Below are 24,912 nucleotides of genomic sequence, written 5' to 3'. Positions count from 1 at the left end.
AATGTATTGTATAAGTATTAAAAAAAACTTCAACTTTAAGATGAACTAGAGAACGAAAGCAATCATTATTTATAATGAAAAAAATAATAATAATAATAGTAATTAAATAATAAAAAAAAACAATGTTGTCAAACGCCAACCGCGGCGGCGGCGAATTTGATACAAGACGTATTTGTGGAGCGAGAACTTTTTGGAAATAAAAATAAACAACACTCGTGATCTTCCGAAAAAAAAAATAACGAAGCGTTGAGATTTCTTTTTTGGTATTTTGTGGTTAGTTAAAATTAAGAGTTAGGCGTCTGTGTTGAACGTGTTTATGGGATTTAGTTGATAACGCGCCGGGTAAGCCCGCCGCGACTGATCATTAGATATTTCTATATACTTATCGTCTATTTAAACCATTACCTCTATTTCATTATAGCTTTTGTGGGGAAGATTTGATTTGCACAAGAAATAGTAGTGGAGAAAGCCGACACTAAACCTGATCGAGTCCTCCGGACGACCCTAGTCGACTCAGTTTTGGTATCGCCTTAAAATAAATGTTGTTTCCAATAATTTATAAGTGAGCGGCTTCCCAAACCTCGGCCGCCGGCCCGCGTTTGGGAAACCGCCCGCACCCCACGCGTGGGGCGCGGATAACAAATTTTACGAAAAAAAAAATACTCATTACCTAAACTTAAGCATTATTAACCAAATATTACATCCGTAGCGGTTACTTGGCTGTTTTTAAGTAATTTATTCATTAATATTTTCACGTAATTTATGTGTCTATAATTATTAATTTATTGGAATTAATTATAATTGAAATAATAATTAAAAAAAAAATATGAAAAATTGTCACATTTTCTTCACTTTATACAATAGTTTTTACAATATGATATTTAATATCCTCAATGGTTGTACCTATACATTTCTTGTTCTAAATATATAAAAAAACCCAAAGCTTGTCTGTTATTTAAAACCTAACCCGTCATTCCTTTTCCAGATAATTCATAATAAGTTATCTTACTTAAAAACTGTTGATAGAAAACAATTTATTCCACCTGATTCATTATTTCATTTAATTTTTATTTTACATGAAACACATTACAAAATCGTGACTCAGATTAAAAACATTGCAACACATTACAAGAGTTTTTATAAATTATAATATCAAATAAAATATATTATTATTAGCTATAGGTGTAAAAGCTTTCAAATGGTAAATGTATAGCTCATTTACTGTGAATTTATGTATGATACACCCTATAGATAAATCAAAGGTTTCAGTTACAATTCAAGTAATGATATCATATAAAAAAGCCTTATCAAAATTTAAATAACAACATATTGAATTTATTTATTAGTAAATTCCACGCGAACGATGTGTCGGGTACAGATTGTTGTAAATAGACATCAATTTCTGAAAAAAATATTGTACATTTATATGAAAAGATTCTCACACTAGGTGCAGTGGTTCAAGGTAACGAAAAAATAATTTATAAAAAATATATTGCCCGAGTTATCCCAAATTGTGTGATTTTTTTAGGTCATTTTAGAACCACGCTCATTACATACTCAGAATACAAGTCAACTCAACGACTCATATCGTGGACTATACAGGATGATTGACGATAATTGTAGCTTTGAAGGGCTGAATATATAGTCCATTTGTGAACAAAAAGCTTTAAAGCTTTTACACCTATTTGCAATCACTCTGTATATTTTTTTGTAATTCGGGAGACAGTAAACAATTCATTTTAATATGAAATAAATCGAATTTTTTGTTACACTTTTCTCATTACCGATTACCAATTTTTGAATATATTTATTTTATATTGATTAATATCAAATAAGCTGTTAATTTACTCGTTTAAAGTTTTTACATCTATTACCAATCATCCTATATACCGTGATCAATTTTAGCAAATATAAATCTATACCGACCATATATACCCAGGACGTCGATATTTCCAAGTACACGAAAGAGCTCCTTGTATGCTATTATTTACAAAAATAGGTTTATATTTAAATTTTATTCGCTGTGCCCTTTTATTGCGTGCGTATTATTTATTATCATGAAGGTTAAGTTCATTTAAGTAATGTAAGTAAATTTCTTTGTTCTGCGTACTACGTCGTAGCGAAATGCTACGTTCGAACTACGCAGACTTCACACCGTCTACGAGTATAACGCGACCAACTTGCGACAGGCAACTCAATGCGGTTATTTAAAGGAATATTTATGGCGATAGATGTAACCTAGGATCCTTTTTATTTTTGTGTTATTATACATGAACAGGACGGCTAAACACGGTTGAAATCACTTCAACCTGCATTAAATGTTTTGGTAATACTTTTATAATGCGAACAGCCAAGGAGTGTAACTACCTCCAGTAGGTTAGTAGTCATTATTTCCTGTCAACTATAACTTATAAGCCTTCAAGACAAGAGTGAGTAGGTTTCTTCTATGCAAGCATGTGGCATCGTAGATCTCATCGCTTAACATCAGGCGAGACAGAGGTCAAATGCCTATAAAGGATATAAAAAATATACTGTCGTTTTTTATGAACTTCAAAACTTCTTATTTGTTACTGTAAAATCTAATAAATAAATATATATATATATATATATAAATATATATACATATATAGTGTGTATATCTAATATATAAAATTCTCGTGTCACGGTGTTCGAACTTGAACTCCTCCGAAACGGCTTGACTGATTTTTACCAAATTTTACATGCGTATTCAGTAGGTCTGAGAATCGGCTACTATCTAATCTCCATACCCCTAAGTGATAAGGGTGGTCCACCCCTAAATTTTATTTTTAATTTTTTAGACAATTTTTTGGTTTTTATTTTATTATGATACAGCATACAAGAATACATACAAACCTAAATTTTCACCCCTCTACGATCAACCCTTATCTTACATTTGTTATTTAAAAACTTTAATTTTTTTATGCAAAACAACGTTTGCGGGATCAGCTAGTATATATATATAAATACGTAATACGTAATATTAAATACGTATTTATTTTCGGCAGGCGATAAAATTACAAATTCTGAAAAATAGTTCAGATTATAAAGGTGCTTTGCCGTCTGTGATCTATACATTATATTAGAGCTTTTTCGTAGCACACTCGTAGCGGTAGTGCTACGTGTGTCAGCGAAAAATTTGCTACGTTCTAAAATTAAATTTTAATTTTTGAATTTAATTTTATTTAATATTAATAATGGCAGATATCTCTTCCTTGTATAGCAGAGACTAATGGAATAATTATATTATTAATCTACAATATTATTTCAGCAGCAGAAAATTCACTGTTGGACTTTTGCCCAATGTATAGATTTCAAACAGGACAGGTTGGAGGCGGCCTGGATTCAGCCGTTGAATTTAACCTGATCGTCTGTTTACATTATAGGTTGACGTCATTTAAATATCTAGTGATAAATATTGTTTACTTAAAATGTTGTTATCTAATATATAAAATTCTCGTGTCACAATGTTCGAACTTGAACTCCTCCTAAACAGCTTGACCGACTTTTACCAAATTTTATATGCGTATTCAGTAGATCTGAGAATCGGCTACTATCTATTTTTCATACCCCTAAGTGATAAGGGTGGTCCACCCCTAAATTATTTTTTTTATTTTTTAGACAATTTTTTTGGTTTTTATTTTATTATGATACAGCATACAAAAATACATACAACCTAAAATTTTCACCCCTCTACGATCAACCCTTATTTTTTTGTTAATTAAAACCTTTTTTTTGCAAAACATCGTTTGCGGGATCAGCTAGTAACAATATAAAATAAGCAGTAGCATTCTTTTAAATGTCTTTGATGTTACCAGGCATAGGCAGGAACGACTTTATTTTGGCCCCAGCCCTATCTATTGGAGTCAGTGATTTTATTTTAATAATATTTTTTTTACTTTCCTTATTTTTTTATTTCCATTCTCTTCTATCGTTCGTCACAATATCTTGCTACTCTTTCGTTCAACAATTCGACCTATTTTTCTGTTCCACTCTACCTTTCATCCATCCTCAATCACTGCAATTAGGTCTATTTACAATTTGTAATACCACAGATTTTTTAATTTAACTTTTCTCTTACATTTATGTATCATGATTTCTTTATTTTATCACAGTTACAACTTTATTCTTATTTACATCTAGTTTGTTCCTTACTATATTTTACTTTTAATTTACATTTTATTCTTACATGTTTTACTTACTTATTCCTATTTATAACATCTTTTATTACCTTTCTGCGGAAGTTGGGAAATGATTAAACTCAACTTTGCAAGCACAGTTACGGAGAAGTGTTTTTTTTTCTAGGAGGCTCAGGGTCGGCTCGCGTCGCTCCCGACTGCCAAGTAGTTCTGGCTCCATATTACTTACATCACACTACAGTCAAAACACTGTACAAGGGTGTAGTCCCTCCTCATGCAAACATCTTCGTTGTAACTGAAATACGATCTGCCGGAGTAAACTTTTAGTTCACGGACCTCTGTTTCCTTGGGCTTAAATTAGAAGGCCCACAAAGCCGAAATGAATAACATCAGCTTACGATGCCACGACTTCAACGGGTTGTATTTTTTCTTCTTCTAACTAGTCATATACTACCTCTCTCTCTCTCTGAGGTACTTTGCACACAAACAGGTTTCATAATAACATAGAAGCAAGCTGCCGGATCCAGGCCAATTTCTGTAGGTCCTATTGGAACTCTATGAGAGAGGCCTATGTCCAGAAGAGTACTAAGACTGAAACGATGATGGTGATCAACTCCGGAAGACGAACATTTGTTTTTGGTAAAAGAAACAAGATTATTTAAAAGAATTACGTAAAAAATTATTGGACTACCATTTGCAAAATTCTAAACGGATATTAAAAATAAATCGACAGAAAAGTCTTATTGTTCAATAAACGAATATTTAAATGACAAGAATCCTTGGCAGTGTTGTCGCTTAATTATTTTGATTTCATTTATGCTATATCTGTTAAAGTGTATATATATAAATCTGTATTAACCTTTATTAAAAGGTAGGTTCTTGTGGATTTACTTTCTGCATAACTATATCACCTTGCAAAGCAGAGTAGAAACAAAAATAAAATAAAATAAAATAATAAATATAACAGTTGACGATCGATAAGAGCTCTGTTAAATGTTGCAATGTTGGATAAATTAATTTTATCTCTATCTTTAGAACCATCAACCTTGAACTTAGATTCTCAACCTTGAACTCCAGTCTTTCCAATATATTACTAATATATACTATGTAGTATATGTTATTGTGACATGGTATATTTTCTTCGCTAGTATATGATTAAGTTAGTAATAATTATAGACATATTTAGGCTTTTATTTACAGATGGGTGGCAAAGCGAGGGAACTACAGCCACAATTTAGACATACGGACTTGTCAAGGTCTTAAATATTTAATGGAATCAGGCGTTACCTTGTAGAAGTCCATCCTAAGTAAGAAAAGGACCAATATTTAGTGCGGAAGTGGCTAAATATTGGTCCTTTTCTTACGTGTCAAGTTCTCGCAAAACGGCGTGTATCCAAGCCGCTTCTAACAGTTTTTTTTTCAAATTTAGGAAGCAGATTCATGTTCAGCGGTGGTAAGGTGGTAAACAGCGGTAATATTTTAGCTATATTTCATTAAATATAAAAAAGTTTGAATTATAAAACGGATAACGATAGAAAGAGTGAAGTATTGTTGAGATGACAAGTTGTATACATATACGAGTATGAAATAAAAATATATAAATATGTTATCGTCTTCAAAAATTAAATAAATCATTCATGGCACAAGGCATGTATATATGTACAATAAAATTCCATTAGATCTGCCACTGGAGATATTTTAAGACAATATTAATAACGCATTATTAAAAAAGAGAATATAATTGTATCCAATAAGAATGCGTGGAAATAAATGTTGTTGATACTCAGGAAGCTAATTGTTGTCGCGGACTCTTTATAAAACTATTTGTAAAGAGCAACTGTTGAGTTTCTTTCTTAGAAGAAAAAAAATGGCGAAGGATTTTTTTATAATCACCAACGAAGTTAGAAGCCAGAAATCTACGGGTAAGGACTATGTCCAGCCGTGGGCATCCTTCTGTTGAAATTATAATCAGTATTGGTTCTATTGTTTTTTCTATGACAAAGTTTTGCGCACGCCATCACCCCTTTACATCAGTTCAGAAGTTACAACGTCATCAAAATGGCTGCCGACACGCGACTATACTATCTAGGAGCGCTCGCCTACAAATACAGAGTCACTGTAATAATAACGGAGTGGAGAGCTTTTAAGCTATCTAAGTTCTAATCAAAGTTACGTGCACAAAGAAACACGGCTTATGAAAGCTCGATGTTAAATATATATCTGTTGGAAATAATAATGTTACTTGTATAAATCTTTATTGAATTTAAATATTTTTGTCATTTTATTTATTAATCATTGCCAATAAAATCATCAATATTACGTATAAATAATTTAAAAATATTCGTCAAAAAATTTTAAAAATAAAAATCAGATCTACAATTAATTTTTTCCGTGTATATATAATAAAAATAAATTATATTACACATTGTGTGTTGAGTAGCTCAGTGAGACGTAGTCGTAGGTCGCGGATTCGATTCCCGTGATACAATCTATCATAGTTGATACATTGTGCATTAATTATATAGGATTGCCACATAATAACTCACTCACACTAACACAGAACTCACAAATAAGTTTCAAGAGAATGGTATGCAGCTTCCTCTGCGTACTGTAATACCATGATCATGGTACATACCCATAAATGTGGGAGAACCCTATGCCTTCTTGCAATGTTCCTTTTTCAAATGTTTTATACTTTACAGGTCAGGCATACGGTGTCCACTTCTAAGGCAGTCTAATGCTACGCAGTATATAAGTCGTAGTGTAAAGCCGCTCTTAGATTCCTCTATCTGAATATATCGCTTTCAAGTCGCCATGTGTGGTTGATGATGAAACCCACAAAGAGGCTTAGTCAAGGCAAACCGCTTTCATTCGGTTCTGGAAACCTGTGAGTGTGGGATATGTCCAGAAGTGGCCTTCCTAGGTCTGAAATCATGACTTTCCAGGCAACTTACTAGACATAATATGTAGTAACTTATTCAAATATACAAATATAAAATATCTTTATTAAAGTAGGTTCACACACTTTTGGATAGTCAGTTATTGTACCATTATAAATAGTACGCTATCTTCACAATGACAATTTGCCGAGAGCTAGCTAAAAATTCAATTGTTGCCCTTTTAAATGAAATTTAACAATCATGCCATGTCTGAATTATATAGGGTAGGACAAAAATTTTTGCAAATAGCAACACTTGATTTCTCTAAAACCGTGAGAGTAAGGGGCAAACGGTGAGACGGAGCACATCTCGACGATGTAATTTTTAAAAAATAAATTTTTAATAAATGATAAGTACTGTAAATAAATCATAAACAAAATAGCATTTGTACTTTAATTTCTACACATGTTTCAAAAGTGCAAAAATTTATGGCCCACCCTTTATTAGATAATATTACGGGACTCGCTACTTGTGATCTCAAGCCTCATCCCTCTACAACTGTGCTACAATTGCATGTATCCTTATGTTAATTTTCTAGTGCTAATAAGGTTTATGGTATTGTATTTTCTATAATTTTAACAGGCAAACTCCGCTCACTATAACAGAAGGTTAAAATCCTGAGAATTTATAAGAACAATCAGAAGTGCTGTAAAAACTAAACTCACTTGAAACTGACAAGTGACAAACGTTTTATAGGTAAGGTACATGGTTGATTTTCTCCTCGATTATGGTTGGTTCTTGGATAGTTTGTGAGGGTGGTTTTACTGGAAATAGTTATGTTCCCGTAATTTTCAGCCGCCAGAGGTAAAAAAACTTTTTTAAAAAATTTAAAAAAATAAAATTCTTTGGAACCCAATTTCTAGGTCGACATTTAAAATAGTACGTCTAGTTATGTGTTACCTAAGCCGTTATATCGCGTCTTAGGAAAGTGCGACATTGATAACGGACTGACGGAAGGAAGCGGCCGCTACGCCACCCATCTCCCCACCCTTGAAATACCTAAGGCGTAGTAACACGACTATAACACCTTGCGAAGTAGAGTCAAAAATAAAATAGAATTAAAAATAAATAAATAATAATTTGGCAATCATTTAGATCTCTGTTAAAAGTTCAAATGTCGAATAAATTAATTTTAACTTTTCTTATACTGTAAAAGCGTACACATAGATCCTAGAAGGACATGCTTATTTAATGAAATCGATTCTAAGACACTTGCTACTAGTATTTATATTCTGTAGGCTCAGATATTAATCGAGTGATTGCTATATGTATATGTATATATGTATACGTATACACACATATATATACATATATGTATACATTCATACATACAAATATATATATATATATATATATATATATATATATATATATATATATATTTGTGAATTGTGAAAGGCTTTACCGCTGAGTATAAGACGTGCTAAGTCTTTACCTATTTAAAAAAAATTGTTAAGAAATATTTACTAGTCCTATGCATATTTATCCTTTATTTTATTTATTTTTTTCTGTTTCTTTGTTCTTTCTGAAGCAAGCGCGATCCAGGTTAGTTTATTTATTACAAGTATATATGATATATTCATATGTAAGTATGTTTATGTATATAACTTTTGTCTATATGTACCCGTTAACTAGCCATTATTTATACTTCTACTGTTTCCATATATATAGAGTTTTCTGTAAGAGATTGCCTCGTGTGATAAGACCGCCTTTGTACTTTTTTCTTTACCATTATACAACTATGTACACCAATACCTCACTTTGCGTCGTAGTTACGTTCCAAAAAAACATGACGCAAATTGAAACGACGCAAAGTGAATTAAGATTTTCTATAGCAAACCATGTAAAGATCGAAGATAGGTTCCAGGGTCACGAAAATACAAAGTAAACATTTAAAAAACATAAATAATATAACTGTGCCAATAAATAAATTGGAATAATATTTACCTTTTTTTGTAACCAGTGACAACACGTAAAAATTTGTAAAATTTATATTTTTGAAAAAAAGCTCAACACACTACGTAATTGAAACTGAAGTCTGTAATTAGCAAAACAAAGTGAAAATAAAACTGTTCCAAAATAGCGATGATTTTTAGTTAGAAAGGGAATCCCCGAGTTTTGATGGCATGGCGCAATTAGAAACAAAAGTGTTGCCATCTTTTAGAAAAAAAAAATAAAGACTCGAACCCAAAACAACGCAACCTCGAAAATCTAACGACGCACAGTGAAAATTAGTACTAATTAAGCAGCAACGCAACTTCGAAAAAAACGGAAAACGAAACGACGCAAAACGAGGTATTAGTGTATATATTATCTAGCGTGTACAATAAAGAATGTTAACTAAAATTTCTATAAAAATAATATTACGAATTTGTCCAAATTGTTTTATTTCTTTACGCCTATAATCATACATAAAAGGAGCTTAACAGACAGACGGACAGTTGCTTATTACATTAATGCGACACGCATAAATTCGTCAATAATTAATTGCACAGCGGACCCCTGGCAGGGGTCACCAGGGGGAGATACGACCCCTTGCGTGCCATTATCTTGATAGGGTTGAATTATTATTACACTTACGGAACTACGGAGAATGTCACGATTGACATTTTTCTAATCGCATAGAAGGTATGTTAACATGGCTTTAGTAATTAAACTGAAGTAGAAGTGTTGCCATCTTTTAGAAAAAAAAAAGAAAATTAAAAAAATATTAATGAATCGCATCCAAAACAAACGACGCACAGTAAAAATTAGTACTAATTAAGCAGCGACGCAACTTCGAAAAAAACGCAAAACGAAACGACGCAAAGCGAGGTATTAATGTAAATAAAAAATTGTTAAATATAATTTTGATATTACATTTATGTGACTCTCCTCTTCACTTACGTGTATTTAAAATACTCATTACACCTATAAGTTTCCCTTGAAAACCAAATGAATATTAGTACCCCATGTTTCTGTGGTCGGCTTGCACCGCGGGGGGCTCGACCACCGCGTGTTGCGTTTCCGGTGTTTTTAATTAACATATAATCATCTAATAGAATACTATGGCGGAGGGCAGTTGATACAACAGTACGCCTGACTGATAATTATTTGCTCAATTTCAAAGCTACTTTAAATACATTCGAAATCTTTCCAGAACTTTCTTAAATATTTAATGGAATCAGGCATTACCTCGCGGAAGTCCATTCTAAGTAAGAAAAGGACCAATATTTAGCCACTTCCGCACATGCAGTGGTCGTCGTGCAACAAAGTGCACCGCCCGCCAGCCCGCTGATAAATGCGTATGCGGCAAACAATGCGAATCACACAACCGCCACCACCAAATTACTCAACACGTGTTTCACCCCTCCACGGGGCATCTTCAGGAGTTATGTTACACCGATTAGTGACTCTGTGTTTGGCACTAATTGGTGTAGCATAACTCCTGAAGATGCAATTTATCAGACAAGATACATCTGGAAAAACAATCCAAGTCATAAGGATAATTGCACACTTCTCAGTCTGGACTTAAACTAGAATCAAATTCAACTTCTCGGTATGACATCATCAGTTTGAAGTACAAAAATAGGTGGACTGGTAGAGAATACTTCTTCTTTTCAGCAAATGGACGCCCGCTGCGAGGCATACGCCACCCACAAAGATCGCCACGACGACTGGTCTAGCGCTGCTTGCATCAATCGACTTCCCGATTAGAAGAAACGAACACTTATAAAGTAGTCAAGTATCGGAACTTCGTTTTTAAAAAGTTTTACAAGAACATATATGTCTTATTCTAATGTCTAACTTATCTAAGAGTCGATATAGGGACTCTGTAAGTCTGAGCTGGTGCTCTGGTGAGCAGCGATTCCACCGCAGCCTGACCCTGAACAGACGCCATGACCATCCGATGTCGGATCTTTATCTTCATGGTTCTGAAAACAGCTTATATGACAAAGTCTAGGAAATAAATATAACTTCTTGCCTAGTTTGCACATTATTTTTTAATAAGCCGTCTGCTGTTTTTATATCTAAGTATTAAGTATGCCATTAAACAAGTTGTAAGAATACTGAAGAAATAAATAAAACCGTGCATTTGGAATCCTCGTACGGTTTCAAACACACCCTGATCTATGATGTACCAGCAACAAACCTGAGTTTATGCTCAATATATACATCATCTATATTACAATAACGAAATGGAATATCTACATAAATTTTTGTAATAACAATTCGTGTACAAAGAAAATTATTTTCGTGTCAAATTTCTATACCAATAAGGAAGTGCTTGAAGCGCCATCTTAGCTAATTCATACGAGAGGCCGATAGCTTTTATGCGGAGATCAGATAACGTGACGTCACGGGATGGGTCAACGAACTCAGGCCTCGTGCCGGGGTCAACGACCTCTGTATATTTCGGGGGTGATTTTTTTCATTGTTACCCTCCTTTATGGATCCGAAAATCTAATTTCTGTAATATAAGGGTAGCGCCATATTGATACAGACGGACGGAACAAATCAGAAAACAAAAGATGCCTTCCACTTATTATAAAAAAAAATATAGAAATAAATTGTAAATAGAGAACCCTATTCTATTTTCAATGATATCCTTTTTATTTATTATTATTTTATTATTTCTTTTCGAAAGTAAAAAGAATACTAATATGTAAAGAATGACATGTTCTGACACTCTTACAATCTCATTTTTGTCTTTTTCCTTAAGTACCTTCTTGTTCATCTGCTATTCAGAAAAAATAAATTGGATTACATCAATACCTCGCTTTGCGTCTTTTCGTTTTGCGTTTTTTTCGAAGTTGCGTCGCTGCTTAATTAGTACTAATTTTCACTGTGCGTCGTTAGATTTTCGAGGTTGCGTTGTTTTGGGTACGAGTCTTTAATTTTTTTTAAAAAATCTTTTTTTTCTAAAAGATTGGCAACACTTGTTCCTAATTGCGCCATGCCATCAAAACTCGGAGATTCCCTTTCTGACTAAAAACAACGCAATTTGAATACAGTTTTATTTTCACTTTGTTTTGCTAATTTTAGAGTTCAGTTTCAATTACGTAGTGTGTTGTAATGTAGTGTGTCGTGCTTTTATTACAGAGAGAATAATCAATTTATATAAATTTTTACGTGTTGTTTCTGGTTACAAAAAAGGTAATTATTTTTCCAGTTTATTTATTGGCAGAGTTATATTATTTTTGTTTTTTAAATGTTTACTTTGTTCTTTTTAAAAAGTAGTATTTTCGTAACCCTGGAACCTATCTTCGATCTTTACATGATTTGCTATAGAAAATCTTTATTCATTTTGCGACGTTTCAATTTGCGTCGCAAAGTGAGGTATTGATGTATCTGTTTGTAATATTGAAATAACAGCATTTTACTCCATGCATATAAATATACGAAACATGTACCAAAGTAACATTTTTTTGTCTATCTGTTAGTTCCGACTTATAATGTTAAAACAATCGACGATCCAAAAGTGCGTGTAAATTTTGAATATGAATTTCAATCACACGTTTAATTTGACAAGGAACATCATCACTCTTAAATTCAACTTTTTACTTAACAATCTCTGTAAGTACATACTTTTTGACATTCATTTTCCCAGCTGTGGTCGGCGAGCGATCAAAGATATGCGATTAACGGTCGCGAGTTCGAATCCCGGTATAATTTCAATTCACATTCAGTTCATTAATTACATAAGGTTGCCACTGTTCACAGACATTTATCCAGAAGATGGGCAACACCGTCCTCTGCTTAGCATTTCATATTTCGATCACTAACCTTGTCAAGCGTGGTGATTATAGTATATCCCCCATAGATAACCTTAGAAGAGGCCTGTGTCCTGCAATAGGCGACTATAGAATGAAACAATGACATACATTTTTATTTATATAATTATCTACACATAACAGGTGGCGCAAAAGTAATGTCACAATGTGAACATGACATAAACGTGCTTTGACATATATAATGTAGATACATAGATATATAAATATACTCCGTCGTTTGTTGACAACTAATTATCTATATATGTTCAAATTATGACATTACTTCTGCATCACCTGTTATTATATCTACTACATGTTATTAACATTGACAACGACAGCTTGTGTACGCCAGAAGAGAAATTTGATAGAAACTAGAATCATGGTGAACTTTCCCTGTAATAACAACCATCATCTTAAAGCTTCCAAACGCGCATTAAGCTGAGAAGCCTCCAGGAAAAACTCAAACAGGTTTTTTATAGTTACTTTTACATTATACTTATTACAGTATAAGAAAATTTCATTCCCAAGCTCTATTATCACTCATTTATTTATTTATTAATGTACACCTGTAGTACATAAAAATTAAAATTATTTTAAGATTAAAAAATTACTATATACAACATGGTAGAAATATCAGGCCACATGAATAAAAAAAAGATTAAAAAAAAAGGTCGCAAGAAAGAATAAGCATCTGGCTTACGACTTTAGATACCAAAAGCGTTCTTAATTTGAAAATGTTTCCTCCGGCGCGCAATCTTCAAGGCTGTGTGCTTAAAAATACTCAATGAAAGTTAAAAATATGTTGTGGATACAGAGAATTATTGAAATCGTTTCTAAAGACTCTATAAGAGTCGCAAAATATATCAATGGCAGGCAATTGTTCAAATATTCTGCAATAAAAATTTCAGATTGGTAATAGGAGACTGCAACCCAACGTTTGTCTGAGGAGGCCCACGCAGGATGGCTGTCGTGGGAACCTGCAGCCCTATAAACTCTAAAAGGTGCCAACAAGAGATTTGGCTATTCAATATGTTATTTCAAAATAGTAGATTATGTACTAAGCGACAGTCTTTAGGGAGGATATATGAAAGTGATTTAAACATCGATAAAAACACTAGGTGCCTGATAAAAGCTCTCTGTATCGCCTCGACACGCTGTGAATGTACCACGTAAGTATAATCAGCTATTCGTATAAAACTATCTTCGTGTTCAACTAAAAACTTTTTATGTTTCATTTATTGTATGTTTAATCGTTTAAAAAACATTGTCATTATTATAGAAACTTTTTACGAATTATCGTTTAATGACATTTTAAAATTGATTACAAAATAATTTACGAAGCATAGATATAGGTATAATAAAAGGCATATCCCACTAACCTAGAAATAACATATATATAACTTAACATATCAATAATAAAACATAATATAATATATGTTAAAGTGGATGCGTTTAAGATCTTTTCAAATTCGATATGCTTTTATCTCATATTTAAAAAAAAACTTTGACAGCTAGCGAACATAAAAAAGTTAAAAAAATATGTCTTGCATTTTACGGTTCGTTTTTAATTTAAAATAGACGAAACACATTTGTTTCTAAATTCAATTGAATTATTTACTAAAATCGGAGTATAAATATATTTAAATCAGTGCACTAAAAGATGACGTGAGGCCAGAAATAAAGCACACTTTTAACCCATAAATCGAATCGATTCGGTGTCGCGTCGGGGCCACCCCTGCGAGTCTGTAGGCTTGCAAATATTGCGACAGCTACACACACAGACGACTGCTGCGATTCGACGCAATTCTATCCTAGTTTTCATGGTTGTCAACCAATGTAAGCAATATTTCTTTTAATTACATCATACGCGTGTTTGTTACAACACAAAAAATAATCTCAAAATAGATAGTTATAAACACAGCAGATGACATATTTTAGATTAATGCTAAGCAAGAGATAATATCTACTTTTTAGACACCTGTTTGAATAGTAAGCTGTCTGGAAGACTGTTAACATCCTTCGACCTCTCCAATAAAAACAAATAAACAACGAGAAATACATCGGATGATGACAGAGGCTGTCATGAGGCTCCGAGGGAATCCCTGCTCATCAGAGTACCAGTTTGGACACACATTGGAATCCGTAGATAGCCTCTTAATAACTTAGACAATGGACATTGCTTTATATAACTTTTTTGTTTTAAAAAAGTCTTCAAACGATGAAGCTTGGCTAGATTACAATGATGTCTTCAAACAAATAATATGCGTTCATCATCACTTCCGCTAAAGGACATCCACCGCTGAACATAGATCTCTCCTATAGATATCCAATAAAAACGGTTAGAACTCAACGTTTTCCAACAATATTAACAAGATCATTTATTATTATAGTTGGATTATCTATGCTGTGCTTTCCAATCTGTGTTCTCCACTCCACCATAAGCCTTCTGTTCGGAGCGTCATGTGGCCTGCTCTATGTCTCTAAAACTTGCCAATACGATGGGTTGTGTAGTTTACTTTATTCATCTACGGGTTTCCATCCTGGGTTCAGATCAGCCCAGTTGAGGTTAGGTTATAAAATATTACAAATAAAATATCTAAATGAATTTTTATTCAACATTTACATAACATTGTAATAATTAATAATCAAAAATTAATAAAAACATGATATAAATAGAATTAAAAGATTTTAACGTAAGCCTTTTAATTCCTTACACTTATTTCACATTTATAATGCTTATTTTGAATATGCCTATATAGTAAATAATTTACATAAGCAATTTAACAAAACTCACACAATTTACAACCTTAACTATAAAACGTGTATATACATAACGCTTAAAATGTGGTGTAAATAATGGTAATATAATAAATATAATATAATTCGGTATACTAATTGAAAATTTTAATGAAACGCTACAAATAACTATAACATCGTAGTTGTTTGTACAAAGTATTATTTTAAATTAATTCACTCTACGAACTGCATAAAATGTTGACGTGATAATTTAAAATTTAAAATTATTTATATTGTAGATATTATGTTTCATATTTGGTACAATAACAGCAGATTATATTAATGAAGGTGGCAGCCCTGAACGCGTTGGCGCGCGTGTACACACACACACAGCCGCAGAGCCGCGGGCGGCGGGGGCGGGGGGCGGTCACGTTTAGTCGGCGCGCAATCGAATGTCGATACGCAAAAGCTATTTCATCACTGTCAAAACAATATTTTGATTTCAAAATGGTTAATAATAGCTAAATGTTTTTACTTTGATTAGTTTAATTATGATAATTGTACATAAAAAAGTTAAAAATCTATTTTCAGCTCGTTTAGTTCATTTTGTACTTGGAAACAAATAAAAAAAAATTAAATACGATCTTTCTCTGTTTAAGTGTAGAAGCAACGAAGTCTATTTCTGCTGATATATAACTTATGGTTGTTAGGGTTGGAAGGTTTTCGAGTGCTGATCACGTGACGGTAGACGCGGCGTAAGTAGACCACTCACTTGATGGTCCCGCGACATCGGTTACAAGAAGTCGCTGCATGACAGGCAGCGCAAAACCGGACATCCTAGCGAACAATTGAAGAGGTCCTCTCTGACTGTCGGAAGATCGGACACACACCATCCCTAAGAGTTAACCCTTAATAGCCTAGAGTTTCAATTTTGATACCAATCTTTTAAACTGAATGTTCACATTACTATTAGTTTTTTTTTTATAGGTTGGCTGTACATATTTTACTGTTGTATAATATTCTTTCCAACGAAATTAAAAAAAAATCTATTTTTCCCTTCATCTAGACCCTCAAGCAAACACAGTAATATTAAAAAAAAATATCACTTTCGTAAATCAGGCTACTAAGGGTTAAGAATGAAAGAGAATATGTTAAAAGCCGGTGAGGCAAAACCTCACGCTCGCAATTAGCCAAGAAGGCCGCCCTGAATTGTAATAGGAGATCGGAATACGAGAGCTGGATACACTTAGTGAATAGAATAGGAGGTATACAGAAGGTACGACGGCATCCACAACGAGGATATTTCTTCCTGGTCTACGAGTCAGCCTGTCACGTATCCATTCTCTGAGTATCCGTTTAAGTTCAAGTCAAGGAGTCTAATGTAATAGTAGTCAAATGCCTACTTGAATAAAGATATTTTTAATCTGAATTGTGTTAGTAACACTAACGATTATTCCCAGTCATTGCAGTAAAATCATTTGACCACTAATTGATGGCAACATACTTAATTAAAGTAACATAACCAAACATACTAACCTTTTTATCTGTTATTTTTATGCCGGACGTGTACCAGATATAGAAAGTTTTTACAAAAATAAATTGTATTTAAAACGTTGACACCTCACAATATATTTTAAAAAAATAAGATTGTATAAAATTAAAAACATTATTACAAATGGCTATTCAAAAATAGAACTTTATAAACACTGCTGGATATTTTTGTAAAAAGATTTATAAAAAAATATAAATAGTAGAATATTCAATATTTTTCCTCGAATCTATCTGTGTGACCCACTTCGACGAAAGAATTCCATTAAAACGGTAATGCTTTAAAAAGCTTAACATAGTTGGTTTTGATATCATTAAATAAATTACATTTGAAAATCAATCGTAAATGTCAACAACGGATTCCCGCCATTTTTTTATTTTTTATCCGTTATGTTTATGCTTTGAAGTTTTATTACAAAACTAGCTAAGTATGGCCGCGACTTTGGCCGCATGGAAATTAAAATATAAAATTTACAGGAAAAAATGTTTCGTTTATTGAGTATTTTTTTTTCGTTTAAGCATTTTTCTAAAATTAAAGTAGCCTTACTTACTCGTTATTACATCATCTACGTGCCAGTATAAGTCCTGTCAACATTGCTCCCGCCATTTTAAAGATTAACCGAACTGATAGTAAAAATTAATAAAAATGTAAGTTTGGTATATATATCGCATATTTATTAATGTAGTAAAAAGCTATTATTTTAATGTTACAAAAAGACAATCCCATTTTATTTATTTGTATATTTAAATCGATCTGTGTACGCAGTAGTAAAAAGGTCAAAAAGTTTCACATATAATCAAACTGCATGACTTTGACCTTGGGACATTTTCAATAAACAAACATTACCAAAGCAACACCAATAGGTAGCCGTGTTCCAAGCTAAATGCATAGGCATCATAAATTCAGTCGCTGCCTTAACTGCTAGAAAGGCAAGAGGTACCTCCATTCGAATTCTCTCCAACATTAGGGAGATACTACTAGCCCTTAAGAGTCACACTATTAACTCTGGATTAATATACAAGTATTATACACGTGTGATATAGGTAAGTATGAACAACCTTGTAACACTACTGAGTGGTGCACACCTGATCACCGACTGTCCCGTATTTGGCGCGCTAAGAACGGATTACCAGTTTCATTTGCTGCAAGGAGTCGAAGAAGGGAACATCGCATCAATTTTGGACAACAATGAGAGTCGTGGGACCTTTCTTAAGTACTTCAGAAGAGTCTTAGGAGAACCATTAAAAAGATCTAGTAGGAAAAAAAAAACAAAAGTACTTGACTTGAAGAGTTTTTTTTTTTAATAAATGTATTGTAAAAATTAAATTATAAAGGAAGTAAACGTAAGAATAAAGCAAATAAAAAAAGAAGAATAAAGTAAAACCAAAACAAAAATTAAACTTGTACTGTTCTGGTGGGAAGGCTCGTCGCCTTTCCAAGTCCAAGCAAGGTGATGATGAGATGAATGAAAAAATTTGTGAAGAATGAATGACATTGAGAAGGAAAGATGATGAGAACGCAAATGATGTGATGAAAAAAATATGTATCGTAAAAATGGTCCCTGGACAGTGAGACAGTCAGTATGGGATGCACCCAAAACGGGAGCCATAAAAAAACTCTAGTGAGTGCTAAAATAGCTGTGATATTAGAAATATTAAAAGCAATACAGATAATAATAAAAAAAACAAATGTAAAAAATAATAATCGTAAAATTGTACATCTCTGGACGGAAGGTGATGGAAGTGAGGCGATGTATGGAAGGTCAGTGTGAGGAATAAAAGGTATTGTGGAGAAAATTAGAGGAAAGAATGAAACGCGATAAGCACGAAAAATGACAATGGACATAATATTAAGCATATACATAATAAAATTATATTATATATATACATAATAAAATTATATTATATATATTAGAATGTAAATAAAAACCCTGTCCACCTATGATAGGGGTTGAACGGGAGTTAAACAATTATTTTACATTGGGTAAAAGATCACAGCGGATTCGAGGCAATGATGATACAGAACTTTCCAGGATAGGCTCAAGCATGGTATTTTACTGGCCACCACGACCAGAATACTTTTTAAACTATTATTCGTTACCCATGGCACATTATCCTGACCATCTAGAATGAACAGTTAAACATTAAAACAAATGATTGAAGTGTTAAAAATAACTTTATTACTTATTAAACTTAGAAAACTATGTAGCAACATGGCTCCCGATGTCGCATATAAATGTCTCCGTACCTGCAAACAGAATAGATTTCATTAATATTGTTTGTTATACGTCGTGTCGTTGTCAAGTCTTCCTTGTTAATGACGATTCTACCGCCACCACTACTAGCGCCATCTGTCAACGGCAAAGAAAACTACGTAGTTCCGACATAAATATTGTTAATTTATTTTTCTAATTAATAAGAGATCAGTAGAGCAACACAAAAAGCCGTTTGAATTTGTTGTAATACCTCTGCATATCAGGACATACTATTGTGATAAAAAATAAGGTAAAATTGTTTTTCAAAACTCCTGGGCGTTAGGAGTACAGGTAATTTTTTTCCTACGTTGGTAGGACTATAAAATTTGCCATGCGTCTGTTTGTCCAAAGTTGAAACATCAATTTCCTCAGTCTAACCATTTTGAAGGATGTTTTGTTTCAAAAGTGACAAATCGCAATAGGTCAATGTCGTACTGCATTGGTGCTTCGCGACTTTTCTGCCGAAACTTCACTGTAACCACCGGGTTTGGCTCCGTGCTACTTCTATCTATTCAGGAAAATCAAAAGGCCAAAAGATAAACACCTAATCGTAATAGGTCCTAAGGCTATACCAGAAGACTATTTCGCCTGTCTCGAGGAATGGAAAAAGAGAAGAGAATGAGACTGCTGCCTATCTACTACAGTGTACAGGGATAGTACCCTACATGGCTACCCATTTTGGATCAACAAGCTGCATCCCAGAGATTGCCAGGTACATCAAGGTTCTGCTTGGAGTTGTCAAGGAGTTGGGATGGCTTGAATAAGGCTAACCCCATCACACAAAAGATGATCAAAAGTGGGAAATAAATGTAGTGTTGTGTTTGTAAATACTCACCGCGGTGGGACAGCACATGGGTCCTCAGCTGTTTGATCCCAGGGAACTGTTCTTGACATATGCGACACTTGTAGTGGTACTCTACCATCTATGGTTGAAACAAAATAAACTATGATTATATTTTCATATTGTCAAAACAACGTCAACTATGTACCTATATTTTCTAATTTAAATATTAATCAAGTATATAAAAAAAATATTGTTTGATCATCAATATTTATGTATAAATATAAGCAGGAGATAACATATATTTCCTAGAGATTTCAAACTTCATTATCTTTGCATGTAGGCATTTACATGTGTTTTTGAAACGACAATTATTTTCACATTATAAGTATTAAGCTACCGCAGGCTCAGCAAACTGATTTCCTAACAGCTGGACAGAAACCCACAGTTGCTCTTTTTAAATTAAATTTAACAATTTTTATGTACACATTATAATATCAACTGTGTTAGTGTGTCAATGAACCAAGTTCCATACATTTCGATCAAAAAACTCTTGAATGCCATAATAAAATTTATTAAATAATATACCTTTAATTCGAAATTTAACATCAAGAGAAGAAAGGTCTAATTAACAATCATAACATACAAGATCTCGAAGTTTATAACTAAAAATTTCTTGTATTTAACATGTCTGTCAATATTTTTTTGTTATTAAGTTTTTGTGTGGATTAAGTTTTTGTATTTTACATGCCAGTTTTAAATCATAATTATAGTGTAGAGCAATAATTACAAAAGCAATTTACAAAAACAAAAGCTAAATAAGATTAATAAAATTGTAAATTAAAAAAAATAGGTAATTATAGTAAAAACTATAAGTAAATTGTAAATAAATAAAACTATAAAGCTAATGTGAAATAAATTTAAAATAAAAAGAATGTAAATAAATAGAAATAAAATAAATAAAATGCTAATGTGCAACAAGAGAGGAATGGAAGGTCATAGAATGAAAGAGAATGAAAGAAGAAATGTGGAATGAATACCAAATGGAAGATCATAAGATGCATAAATTGTGAAAAATTCAATAATGTTAAATAGTCCCTGTCCCACACAAGATAGGGGATACAAATAAAAAAAAAATCATAATTAGTATCACATAGATGCTTCACATACCCCAGCCAAGGTTTTGGAGATCAGTCGCTTGTGCTTGTTCATCTCTTCGACAGAATGTGACTTGAGATGGGACAGCAGATTGTACACACTAACACACACTCTTGAACATATCTGACATTTTATCTCTGAAAAAATCACATAAAAATTTATTTTATTTTTGTCAGCATTGTTGTGTTATAAAATTGGGTAACTTTAAAATTAATTATTATTGGGTAGACACATATTTTTTAAACATTCCTCATCCACATGTCAGCCAAGAGACACCGATTGCAAGGCATTTTTTAGGGCCCCTCCTATTTGGGGCGTCTCGCTCTCGCCTATTGTATTTATGACACAAGGCATTACAATCTTATTTATAATATTTAATATCCTTAATTAATATACATATTTAAATTCACATTTTTTTAACAATTAAACAATTTTTGCTTATTCACATAAATTTGTATTTTATTTATTGTCACCTCATTTATTTCACATTGATATTGCAAAACATTAGCCTCCACCAAAAAACAACGACCAGTCTTGCGCTGCCCGTGTCCAGCGACTTGACCATGTCGTCAATCCATTTAGTGTGAAGCCTACCCACACCACATCTACCAGTGGTTGCTACTTGAGAACCTTTCAGCCCCAACAACTGACAGTGGCACTAGCAATGTGCCCCGGCCCCTATCAATTCAGATGAGAAATTCTTCAAGCTATGTCTGTGACCTTTGTTCAGCAGACATTTGCAGATCTCATTTCTTATTTGAACTGGCATTGAAGCTTCATTGGTCTCTAATTAAACACCGAATTGTAAAAAAAATTGTGACATTGTTATGTTGAATATAAGAAAATTCTCCAAAACTGTACTTTAGCAGGTGAATTCAGGCTGCTTTTAACCAGTCCTATTGGAAATATATAGGGGAGGCCTATGTCCAAGAGTGAACATCCAAGTTGAAATATTAATAATGATAAGATCCACTTACTTTGATCGTTCTTTCGGAAGCCACGCCATGACACCTGGTAGCAAGGAGCACAAACCCTGCAACTGGCCACCTCCTTCATGTACCTCTTCTGTTCGTCATCATCCTCCGTACCACCATCATCTCTGGTAGTGGAGTTCATGAAATGTATATAATTATGATATATAACAGTGCCTGACATATTATACTATAGAATTTACAGTAAAGTTTTACTCACAATTTCTCAAACATTTTATACACCAACGACAGTGTTTCCTTTGGTTTGTAAACAATTAATGTCTCTCCGTCCTTTTGATCTTCCTTCGTCAAAATAACTTCACTTTCATGATGGAAAGACCTTCGTCTCCTAGGCTCGTATAGACTAAATGAGTTCAACATTTTCTTCTCCCTGTACTTTGGTAGTGTGCACTGGACAACTTCAGATTTCTTATCGCCAAATTGATTTTGAACACTCGTCTTACTCCACATGGATGTTTCTGGTTTTCCTGCCATAGTAACAGGAATTTCATTTCATTTAATAAAAGATACATTTTATGTGGAAAAGATTAGTTATAGCAGGAAAAAGTTACCATAAGATGTTTGTTTTGGGTTCTAGACTTTCTTTGGCCAAGTGGTAATTACAGATTCCATGGGTTCATGGAGGTGAGACTCCTATACTTTCAAGGTAGAAGCTTTATGGCTTCTAGGAACCCTAATTTGGAAACAAGCTATCAAATGCCACTTGATCAGGTTTTTGCCAGGTAAGATCAAAATAAAATCTCCCATCAGAAAAACATTTGCAATAACAAACAGCTAAATATTACAGGTAGAAATTATAGAAACTTTTGCCATAGCTACTGGATACACTTTTGAAATAATAATTTAAATTGTACGAACCTGTGTGCTTGTTGGCAACTTTTTTAATAACAACAGTTCTCTTAGAAGACACTGTCTCTCCTTTGTCAGGTTTCAAAACTATATCATGGTTTTCAAAATTTTCCAAGCACAGGTTGTTCCAGTTCCGTAAGTTCCTGGTATCAATTTCGTCACGTTTTATGGCGCGTACAGGTAGACACAAAGGGTCATCGTAGTCAGGAATCCGAATGTCCATTTGCTTTCGTGGCGCAAGGTCATCTTTTAAAAACTGGGTCTTCTTCTTATACTTACGAGGTCCGTATCCTTTAGCCTCCAACTTAGATTGACCTTGCTGACCATAGGTTACGTATTTGTGAGTTTTTAACGATGTATTACGTGTTATCTTCTGAGTTTTACGTTTCTTGTTCTTAGCGGGTAAATACTTGGATGGTTCGTAATCCGAATCCTCCTCTACTTTTCTCCTCTTCCTGGGTCTGCCGACCGGTCTCCTTTCCACCAGTAATGGAACATTAACTGGTGCTCGGGGAACAGGTTTTTCTTCAACTGTTTGGACACACTGTTGGACAATATCCTCGTCTTCCTCCAGATATTCTATTTCACCGTCGTCTTCAGCCATATCTTATTTAACGGTAACTATACAAAAAGATATTACGAAAAAACACAATGTGCCATTTACATATCAACATAAACTGTTTAATAATATTCTTTATTTTTCACTTCGTAATAACCTTAAAATGCATAAATATTGTTATAAGGATGTCCTGATAAAAGAACTCCAGCTAACTTTCAAATCGATATATATAAATAATCGATTAATCTAAAACTTAGATCCTAGATCCAAATACTTAACTATTGAACTATGTGTGTGAAGTTTTGAATCTTTATTGGCACTAAAATTGCTTGACGCATTTATTTTTTGTCGATTTACTTATTTTCAATAAGTACTTATATTTAAACGAATTTTTTTACCATAAGATTTCCCTAGCCTATAATAATGATTTGCTTCCAAAAAATAAAATAGCATATTCAGTTTAAAAATATACTAAATACAAAAAAGCTTGTAATTGTATAGTAGGCCCCCATCTAGGTGGACCGATGACATAATCTCAGTCAGGAGAAAAGGATGTGGGCAAACCGAGACCGATTATTTTGATAATCTTTTGAATGGCCTATGCTTTGTAGTAGGCGTCTATTGGCTGACCTAAATAAATGAATGAAGTATATTTTAGTATCAAACTGGAATAGGAAGTTAGTAGCTAATTATTTTTAAGTGCAAAGTCCGTATAAATATTCTAATTACCAAAATAATTTTATCGTTAAGAAACTTAATTATTGGCTCTGATTTTGGTGACAATAGATGTAAACAATAAATCATATTGTTGTTTATACAACTAAGATTTATAATTTTATTTAGTTGTGAATCCTTCATTTTTTGCAAATATTCTTGAAAAACCTTTTATTTGGTTATTGCTTATATTCGAATTGGTGCGTTGCTTCAAATTTTTCTACTTCGTCATTTATGTATATTATGCTGTCAGGATAGTGTATCTTACTTAATGTGGAACCTAGGCAGGCAATAAAAATAAAAGTTAATTAAGCAAAGACACTACAGCAGTTATACAAATTATCTTTTTAATAAATAGATAAATTTTATTAAATTTTTTGAAAAAAATATTAACGTTTATGTATAGTGTTCAAAAATCGATTTTGAAGTTAAATTAGTTCATTATTTATATACCTTGCAACCCTAGAAATA

The 24,912-nt window shown here is 33.0% G+C and overlaps 1 protein-coding gene across 1 annotated transcript; it reads right to left on the bottom strand.

The window, feature by feature from the left end:
* Window positions 1-19,297: 19,297 nt before the first annotated feature.
* On the bottom strand, window positions 19,298-23,899 carry LOC137924660 (zinc finger protein 652-like). The gene is made up of 6 exons (XM_068768082.1): window positions 23,178-23,899; window positions 22,519-22,786; window positions 22,305-22,426; window positions 21,340-21,464; window positions 20,224-20,311; window positions 19,298-19,381 (listed from the first exon to the last, which is right to left on the bottom strand). The coding sequence occupies exons 1-6, from the start codon at window positions 23,770-23,772 to the stop codon at window positions 19,335-19,337; spliced, it is 1,245 nt and encodes a 414-aa protein (XP_068624183.1). The 5' UTR covers window positions 23,773-23,899; the 3' UTR covers window positions 19,298-19,334.
* Window positions 23,900-24,912: the final 1,013 nt, after the last annotated feature.

Source organism: Battus philenor, unplaced genomic scaffold (genome assembly GCF_028537555.1).
Source record: "Battus philenor isolate CCGP_79_NKW_IND1 unplaced genomic scaffold, ilBatPhil1.0.hap1 SCAF_24, whole genome shotgun sequence".
NCBI lineage: Eukaryota > Metazoa > Arthropoda > Insecta > Lepidoptera > Papilionidae > Battus > Battus philenor.
The sequence above is the reverse complement of the archived record's forward strand: the minus strand, read 5'-3'. Positions and strand labels throughout refer to the sequence as shown.

Coding starts and splice junctions, on each gene's coding strand:
- LOC137924660 (XM_068768082.1), bottom strand. CDS start 23,772: ATGGCTGAAGACGACGGTGAAATAGAATATCTGGAGGAAGACGAGGAT. Junction 22,427..22,518: donor TATAAAATGTTTGAGAAATT/GTGAGTAAAACT, acceptor CTCCACTACCAG/AGATGATGGTGGTACGGAGG. Junction 20,312..21,339: donor TCTCCAAAACCTTGGCTGGG/GTATGTGAAGCA, acceptor TTTCAACCATAG/ATGGTAGAGTACCACTACAA.